At 49.7% G+C, this 8,787-nt stretch overlaps 1 protein-coding gene across 3 annotated transcripts; it reads left to right on the plus strand.

Moving 5' to 3' along the window:
- The first annotated feature begins 250 nt into the window (after nucleotides 1-250).
- Prdm8 (PR/SET domain 8) lies at nucleotides 251-6,766 on the plus strand. 3 transcript variants are annotated; one of them, XM_050150332.1, is made up of 4 exons: nucleotides 251-507; nucleotides 2,649-2,869; nucleotides 3,718-3,946; nucleotides 4,413-6,766. In XM_050150332.1, the coding sequence occupies exons 2-4, from the start codon at nucleotides 2,651-2,653 to the stop codon at nucleotides 6,032-6,034; spliced, it is 2,070 nt and encodes a 689-aa protein (XP_050006289.1). In that variant the 5' UTR covers nucleotides 251-507; nucleotides 2,649-2,650; the 3' UTR covers nucleotides 6,035-6,766. The 3 variants fall into 3 exon arrangements, with proteins under 3 accessions (XP_050006289.1, XP_050006290.1, XP_050006288.1); XM_050150331.1 differs by lacking the exon at nucleotides 251-507 and adding an exon at nucleotides 712-1,184; XM_050150333.1 differs by lacking the exon at nucleotides 2,649-2,869.
- The last annotated feature ends 2,021 nt before the right edge of the window (nucleotides 6,767-8,787 follow it).

Raw genomic sequence — 8,787 nt, forward strand, 5'->3', positions numbered from 1 at the left:
CCCTAGGAGTTCCAGAATGCCCCAGCCACTGGAGGAGGCGAGCCAGGCTGCTCTTGGGGAGTCTATGCCCTTTGGGAAAGGAGCTCAGGAATTGCCTGGCGCTGGCAGGCCGGAGAAGCTAGGCTTGCGGCAAAGGAGGGAGCTCCCAGACCAGAAAGAGTTAAAGGGAGGGGACGTGGGCTGTCACGCGTCATTGGGCAGATTATGTGCAGCAAACAAAAAGTGTGTGTCTGCGTGCCAGTCAGTCACTGCATCGGGTCCATCTGTACAACTCGCCTCCTCTCTCTCTCTCTCTCTCTCTCTCTCTCTCTCTCTCTCTCTCTCCTTCTCTCCTCTCATCTTTCTATCTGCATCTCTCTTCTCTCTTTGGACAGAACCTACAAGACTGACACCGACACCTCTTGACATGGAGATACACTAATGTAATAAGCAGGAAGGAACACTGGGTTGCACCCTCTCGGTTCCAGGTGGCCTTATTTGGGCGACTCGTTCCTGACCTTATTTCTGGTAAGTCTATTTGCATTGACGTGGGAGGGGGATGGGAAAAGAGCAGGTTGAGTGGAAAGAGTGAGGCAAAATTTGCCTCCTTTCTCCTCGGTATCTAGAAGATAGAAGGGAAACGATTGCTGAATGTTATCTGCACGGGCAATAAGATTATACAAAGGGAGGAGCGGGTGGGAGCACTTTACCGGAGAAGCCAGGGACTGGGGAGCTCGTGGCGGCAAGACAATGCCAGCCCCGAGTAGAGGCAGAGTATCAGGAAGCAGCGAGGGCAGCGACAGGGTTTTCAGCAAGTCCACCGGTCTCTAGGTTTCCCCGGGGTATCTGCGGAGGAAGAGAACCCGGGGCCTAGAGATGGGCGTCGCACTGTGAAAGGCTAGCTGGACTCTGTCTATCGCTTATTGTGGCTGCTTTGCGTCCTGGAGGCCACCTTGGCATCACCGACCGCTATTAGCCCTGGCGCGGGACCTTTTCGCTGTATTGTTAGATAGAACTGCATTTTAATGACTGCGTCCCTGCTGTTGCCGAAGTAGTGGGCGATCTCCTGTCGCAATGAAATGCTTCCGTGTTAGACACGGGCAAAAGCGGGGCAGAAATCGAGGTAGGAAATGTTGGAATGGAGGAAGCTGGGAAGAGAATGGGATTCTGCCGAAAAGGAGGCAAGAGAACCTGTATTCTGCAAGGTATTTGGTCTGCAATTGGAAACCAAAAAAGAAAGAAAGAATCGAACTCATATAGGACAGAGTGTAACATCAAAACTTTCCGTTTTGTGACTATTTCCTTATCCCTGCTGTCTGGAAAATATTCTTGCCATTTGGGTCATATGGAAGAGTGAATAGAAAGGAGGCTGGCCAAAGTTTCAGGCATTACCTTTTGATCACTTTTGTAAGACTAATTGGTTAGTAGATGTTGATATAAAAAATACACATTGGCAATATTGTTCTTTAATGAGCCGCTAGCTGTACAAGAAAAGAATAAGCTTTCCCCGTCACTTAAATACAGAGAGATCACAATGGTGAAATTACTAGGGAAAAATCAACTTAGAGGATTCATTAGATCACTTAGAAAAATGGCCTGGCCAGCTAAAGGCTAGTTGAAGTATCTTTAGAGGATTGCTTCCTTTAAGTGCTAAGTTTTGTAGGGGTGGCCAGCGGCTGAGGAAGGAAACCATCCCTGTATGACAGCTTAATAGAGAGCCCTCCACTGGGGCATTGCTCTCTAAATGGCTGCGGATTAAACAGCTGGAGGGACCACTAAGGACCATTCAAGCAGGGCTGCCCCCTCTTGCCCAAACAGGGTGGTATCCAGGGATGTGAACACTCACCAATCATGACACACTGTATTTCAGACAGGGGACCCTTCAGGCCTGCCCTATACCTGCTCGCTTCATGGGCCACAAGCGACTCAATCCACCCCCTTGTATAACAAGGTAACTGGGATTCATCCTCATCCATAAATAAGCGTGTCGAGAAAAAAAATAATTACCTCTGCTTGCTGCTTTTAATTAAAGCCTCGGAGGGACAGTGTTGGATTATGGTAATGAGCAGACATGCATCCCTTCTTGTAGGCTGCAGAGAAAGGTTAGCTGACACAGAATTAGTGGCCCTGACACTCAACTTGAAATCCATTCGCCATGCTCCGTTGTCCCCGCCGCCTGCTAGCTAAGGCTGCTCCCCTCATTAGAAGAAAAGAAGAAATTAGATCGAGGCACCAGGTCCAGTGCACAGAAAGACAGGACTTTCCCCCAAGGGCTAGAAGTTTTGGGGGCTTTGGTATTCAATCAGAAAGAAAATCTATATATGCTGGTTAAAAAAAAATACCCTCCCTTTCACCCCAAATCCTCAGTCAATGCATCCAGGAGTAATGTAGATGTGATCTAGCGTTCACACACTCTTTATTTTCTTTTTCTCAAGCAGGAAGCATGATCTCGCGCTTCCCTTTCCAGATATTTGAAAGGAAAGAATAATACTTCGAACTTGGCGTCCTTAAAACCTGCCAGATTGTCCTGCTTTATTTTTAAAATAGGAGCGATGTAAAAAAGCCGGCAAGTGCAAAGAAAATATGTCTAGTAGCGGAAACGCTCTGCCGGAGATCATAGCAGGAAAGGCAATAACAACTCGCTTCTTGTCCTGTGTATCTGTCTCCAGTGATGGAGGATTCAGGCATCCAGAGAGGCATGTGGGATGGAGATGCCAAGGCTGTCCAGCAATGCCTGACAGATATTTTTACCAGTGTGTATACAACCTGCGACATCCCAGAGAATGCCATATTCGGGCCCTGTGTTCTGAGTCATACTTCCCTCTACGACAGCATTGCCTTCATAGCACTCAAGTCCACGGACAAGAGAACAGTTCCTTACATCTTCCGAGTAAGTCTCCGCTGCTATGGTGGAGTTGTCTGGGGGCAAGCATCCCTGTTGGGAGTAAGCAAGGAACCATCCTAAGGACAGTGAGACAGTTTGAGCAATCATAGCGAGCACTGTAAAAATTAGAAAAGAAGAACTAGACTCAAATTATCAACTGATTTTCTGAGAAAATTTGACTCAGAAATACTAAGGATTCGTAAATTGGTTCCAGGCAGATTAGCAGTTCCTAAATTGCTGGGGCTAGGGACCTCTCTGGCTGGGACTATTTAATTAAGAAGTACTACTCCCTAGGAGTGCTTTTACAAGTCTCCAGTATGTTTGTTTTCTAACCTGGGAAGTCTCCTCATTTTCTGAACGTTACTTTCTTTAGTCAGGATTAGTTGGTGTTCAGAGTTTGTATTTAAATAAATGGTAATTGTATTGGCAACCAAGCATCTTTAAATCCACGTTTGTGTTTGCAACAGGCCTCACATTTCCTAGTCTTTCTTTTTGAAGAAAACCTGTCAGTCCTTCAAACCAGGGCTAGGAAAATGGGCAGGGGTGCCATAGAATAATTTCTAAGATCCAAACTTGCCTTTTTACTTTTGAAACACACGAAATTCCCTCCATTCTGTGATGACTGAAAAAGAAATTCTCAATAGGCTAATCTATAAAACTAACTTAATGTTGCAAAGGATCGTTATCTTGCCCATTTGCTGCAAATATAGGGATGTGGTCCGACTCTGGTCAAGTTTTGTAAACTTGGGTGCGGATGTTTGGAAAGAGCAAAAACCAAAAAGAAAAAGCCCTAGTTTTTCTGGTTTCTGTCTTTCACATGGACGCCCCTTCTTATCTTTTTTAAAACATTATAGGTAGACACTTCTGCAACAAATGGCTCCTCAGAAGGTCTCATGTGGCTACGGCTGGTCCAATCAGCCAGAGATAAAGAAGAACAGAACCTCGAAGCATATATAAAAAACGGACAGCTGTTTTACCGCTCTCTCAGAAGGATTGCCAAAGACGAGGAGCTACTCGTTTGGTACGGGAAAGAACTGACTGAGTTACTTTTGCTCTACCCCTCTAGATCCCACAAAATGAACGGTAGGTTGGCTTGCGACCTGCGTGTAGGTCGGTCGCTAGCGCGGGGGGGGGGGGGGGGGGGGGGGGGGGGGGGGGGGGGGGGGGAAGGGGGGAGGGAGAAGAGAAGCGCAAGGAACAGCTGGGACAAACCCAGGCTCCTTGGGCGGACCTTGCTTCTCTTGCGCACCTCAAAGGACAGAGGCAGTTTCTGAGGTTTTTGTCTAGAATGGAGCTGGGACAGAAAGGGAAGGAAAAGTTGGTGTGCATCTGGGTTGATAAACATACTTCACCAAGTCAAGAAGAAAAGTTGCATCAAGTAGGACAGTATATTCTCTCCTCGGCACTCAGCCCAGGAAGATAAAGTGGATTTGTTATGGGGATGATGGTTAAATGGCCTGTGGGTAATGCTGACTAACCATGTGGTGGTGTGTGTGTGTGTTTGTGTGTGTGTGCTCGCGCGCGTGTGCGTTGTTTGCTCACTAAGCAGGGTCGTCCCCTTACACATGCCTGGAATGCAGCCAACGTTTCCAGTTTGAGTTCCCCTACGTGGCGCATCTGCGATTTCGCTGCCCCAAGAGACTTCATAATGCTGATGCGAATCCCCAAGACCAGCAAGGTGTCGGTGTGGGCACCAAGGACCACGTCGGCGGCGGTGGCAAAGAGCAGCAGCAACAACAGCAGCAGCAACAACAACAGCAGCAGCAACAGGAGGCGCCCTTGGTCCCGGGCCCCAAGTTCTGCAAAGCCGGTCCCATACACCACTACCCGGCGCCGTCCCCGGAGGCTAGCAACCAACAAGCCGCCGCAGGTGCCGGCAGCGCCAAACCGTCCACGGACTTCCACAACCTGGCCCGGGAACTGGAAAACTCCCGGGGAGGCAGCAGCTGTTCGGCGGCCCCAAGCGTCGGCGGTGGCCGCACCGGCCACCAGGAGGCGGAGCTGAGTCCCGACGGCGTCGCCGCCGGCGGCTGCAAAGGGAAGAGAAGGTTCCCGGAGGAGGCGGCTGCCGAGGGCGGCAGCGCGGGGTTGGCGGGTGGCCGTGCGCGCTTCTCGGAGCGGCCGCTGGCCTCCAAGGAAGAGCTGGTGTGCACCCCGCAACAGTACCGCGCCGCGGGCAGCTACTTCGGCCTGGAGGACAACGGGCGGCTCTTCGCACCACCCAGCCCGGAGACCGGCGAGGCGAAGCGCAGCGCCTTCGTGGAGGTGAAGAAGGCCGGCCGCGCGGCGGGCTTGCAGGAGGAGGCGGCAGCGGACGGCGCGGGAGGCACAGCCGAGGACCCCGACGCGGGAGGCGGCGGCGGCGGTGGTGGCGGTGGCTCGTCCACGCCCGCGGCCGCGTCGCCGGGGGTCGCCGAGAAGCTGCTGGCCCCGCGGCCCGGAGGTGCTCTGCCCGGCCGGCTGGAGGGCGGGAGCCCCGCACGCGGTAGCGCCTTCACCTCGGTGTCGCAGCTGGGCGGCAGTGGCGGCGCGGGGACCGCGGGGACCGCGGGGACCGCGGGGGGCGGTCAGGCGGCTGCATCGGACGAGCGCAAGAGCGCCTTCTCGCAGCCTGCCCGCTCCTTCTCGCAGCTGTCTCCGCTGGTCCTGGGCCAGAAGCTGGGTGCACTCGAGCCGTGCCACCCGGGCGACGGCGTGGGCCCCACCAGACTCTACCCGGCTGCAACCGATCCGCTGGCCGTGAAGCTGCAGGGGGCAGCGGACCTGAACGGAGCCTGCGGGCCCCTGGCAAGCGGCGGCGGCGGTGGCCTGCCCAAGCAGAGCCCCTTCCTCTATGCCACCGCCTTCTGGCCCAAGAGCTCGGCCGCGGCGGCGGCAGCGGCGGCTGCAGCCGGGGGGCCCCTGCAGCTGCAACTCCCCTCGGCACTCACGCTGCTGCCGCCCTCCTTCACCTCGCTGTGTCTGCCCGCGCAGAACTGGTGCGCCAAGTGCAACGCCTCCTTCCGCATGACCTCCGACCTGGTGTACCACATGCGGTCTCATCACAAAAAGGAGTACGCCATGGAACCACTGGTGAAGCGCCGGCGGGAGGAGAAACTCAAGTGCCCCATTTGCAACGAGTCCTTCAGGGAGCGTCACCACCTCTCCAGGCACATGACCTCGCATAATTGATCAGAAGGACCCCGGCTTTTCACGCGTGTGCACGTACAGTCAAGCCACCTGCGGGAGCAGACACGCAAGGACATCCAACACTTCCTTATGCCCCCAAACACTGCAACTAAACACATGCACACTAAACACACAGGTCCTTCCCCTGGCCAGGGGCCTCATCATCCAAATGTTTAACTTGGGACACACATGCACACGACAGGATGGTGGGTTTTGGATCGGGTGGGTTGTTTGAGGGGGTTTTCTTTTGAATGCACGGATTTTCACTTTCCCAAAAAAACAAAGGTACATTTAAAAAAATGTCATATATTGCAACATATTGATGCATTTGCCATACGTTTCTACTTAAATTATTAAGCACTTATGGTTTAGATGTAATAACTCTATGTAAGGACAAAATTTATTTTAGATATAAAGGAATAGAAAATGAGATGCGTTCTGCATTTCCTGATGTCAGCTGTGTTCTTACAAAAATAAACAAAAGAAATAAAAAGGGGGTCACCGTTCAATTTAAGTTTCCAGGGGGAAGTGCATGTATCATGAAATGATTATGGACTTCAATGAAGAATGTCATCAATTATGTAAATATGTATTTCCTTTTAATACAAAGTGTAACTTTGTGGCAGTGAAATGGAGTCTGGATAGTTATGTGTTTCTTTTATCCCCAAAAGATTTATTAAACTTTATAGTTTATCCAGGTATGTTGGATGCTTTGTCAATAAATAACTATTTTCTTCAAAGCAAATATTTGGAAAGTTTTTAAAATTTTTTTGCAGGTCTGTATACTTTAGGTAGTTAATGTATCTTCATTGATTCCTTGAGAAGAAGCGAGGAGGCAGTAGCAGTGAGGTACCACAAAGCCTGTGTCATCTTCATTTATTTGAGCCTAAAACAGGAGTGTTGGCTGTCACTTGAAAATTCTGTGGATGATGAGTGTTAGGCTGAGTGACCAAGGGCAAGTCATTTAGCACTTGCCATCCAGCTAACTTACCATGGTGTCAGCATCCCTTCCAGAAGGAAGATAATACATCTTCACACATGTGACCAATTTTTGTACAGCATCTGGGAGAACAAATTTTAAAAAAGGAAACAAAAATCCACTTTAGGATCTAGTAGTGATGCTTCCACCATGGGAAGTTTCTAGAACTTTCCGTTTCTGTCCTCCATTAAGGACTCCAAGGAGAATTTATCTAGTAATCAGGTTTTAAAGATCATGGTTTGATAATAGTCAGTGTGTATTAAAGGGCCCAGTTTTACTGGGAGTGATCTTGAGATGAACATACCGAAGAATCAACTGGTTCTTTATGAAAAACTTCCCTGTCCTCTACTGTCGACAATTCTCAGAGAATATCTGTGCGTGTGTCTGTGGTGTGCACTGTAGCTTCTACACTAAAAGCCAAACGGCCAATGAAACTCCTTGAGCAGCATCCTCACACCCCAGGAGCAGACATTTCTTCAGAGGTGGAGCCATCACACCTCTACACTCCCCCCACCCCCGCCACACACACACACACACACACACACACACTCTTTCACATTCTGTTGATTTCCCCCTTACATCTAAAGGATGTTTGTGGATAGATTTCTAGTGGGATCTTCTCCAAGGTCTTCATTTCGAGACTTTCCAATAACTTTTCCCTAAAGGATTTTGAAACCTGCAGTATTTTAAGACCATCAGAGACAGCAAGTTGCATTTAGAGTAGGGAGCCTGTAAAGAGTAGATGTAGGGCTAGTAAAATTATTCAGGGAGTGTGACCGAGTTTGGTGAAAAGTTGGTTGGCTTCCTTAGATCCATGTGGCTAAGGTATTTCTTTAAAGCGGTTTTCATTTTTCCCACAAGGCAGTTCGATGATATTACAGTCAACCTGCTCAAGATGCGGGTGAAAAGAATGGTCCAACAATCACCTCTGCTAACTTTGGGTGGGGTCATCCTCTGCCATTATCCACAACATTTGGGGTGCCTGATGTGGCCTTACTTATGTCATCTGGAGAACCAGCTACACATGTTCTGGTGCCTTTAAATTACTTCTAGCACTCAAGAGGGTTTTTTTTGTGTGTGTGTGTGTGTGTGTGTGTGTGTGTGTGTGTGTTTTGTTTCCCAGGGAACCAAACATTTGAACCTAAAGAGAGAATTCTAGAAAAAGACCGAGATCAGTTGTGAAGAAAATGGAATGGCATGCACAGGATGCTATTTAGGTGTGAATAGAAAATGGTCCTTAGGAGGCACTTGCTTCCAGTGTATGGCAGACCTGTGCAGGGAAACTGCTCTACCACTGGAACAAACATCTACTAAAAGCCAGCAAACACAGAACATCTTGGGAACCAACTTTAAGAGGGGGAAAAATGATTGAATTTGCCTTCCTGCCCTGTTCTATCTGATCCTTCTGGAACCCCCACTCTAACTTAAACAGCTTCATTATCACTGGAGATTCCAAATGGGTTGTCTGGAAACGTTCAGCAAGCACTGCCCCTGGGAAGGGTTCTGAAGGACACAAGTAGACATGGAAGTCCCTTCGTTGTTCTCTTTGATTTGGCCATTATCTCATACAGACTGTCAAGCAGAAAGTAATCGCCTAGGTGATCCAGTTAGGCAGACACTCTAGTGCCCAGTTCGCTGTGTGCAGGCGGGAGGTGGTAAAGGAAGGATTCCCCAAACTAGTTTTACCACCACCCAAGGCAAACTCACTAAGGTTTGCTTTCAAACCGGCACTGTCAGCTCACTGCAGTCCTGCAATCCTTTCCCTTGTTCCAACCCC

Source organism: Alexandromys fortis, unplaced genomic scaffold, assembly GCF_014885135.2.
Source record: "Alexandromys fortis isolate MF-2015 unplaced genomic scaffold, M_Fortis_MF-2015_v1.1 scaffold_0, whole genome shotgun sequence".
NCBI lineage: Eukaryota > Metazoa > Chordata > Mammalia > Rodentia > Cricetidae > Alexandromys > Alexandromys fortis.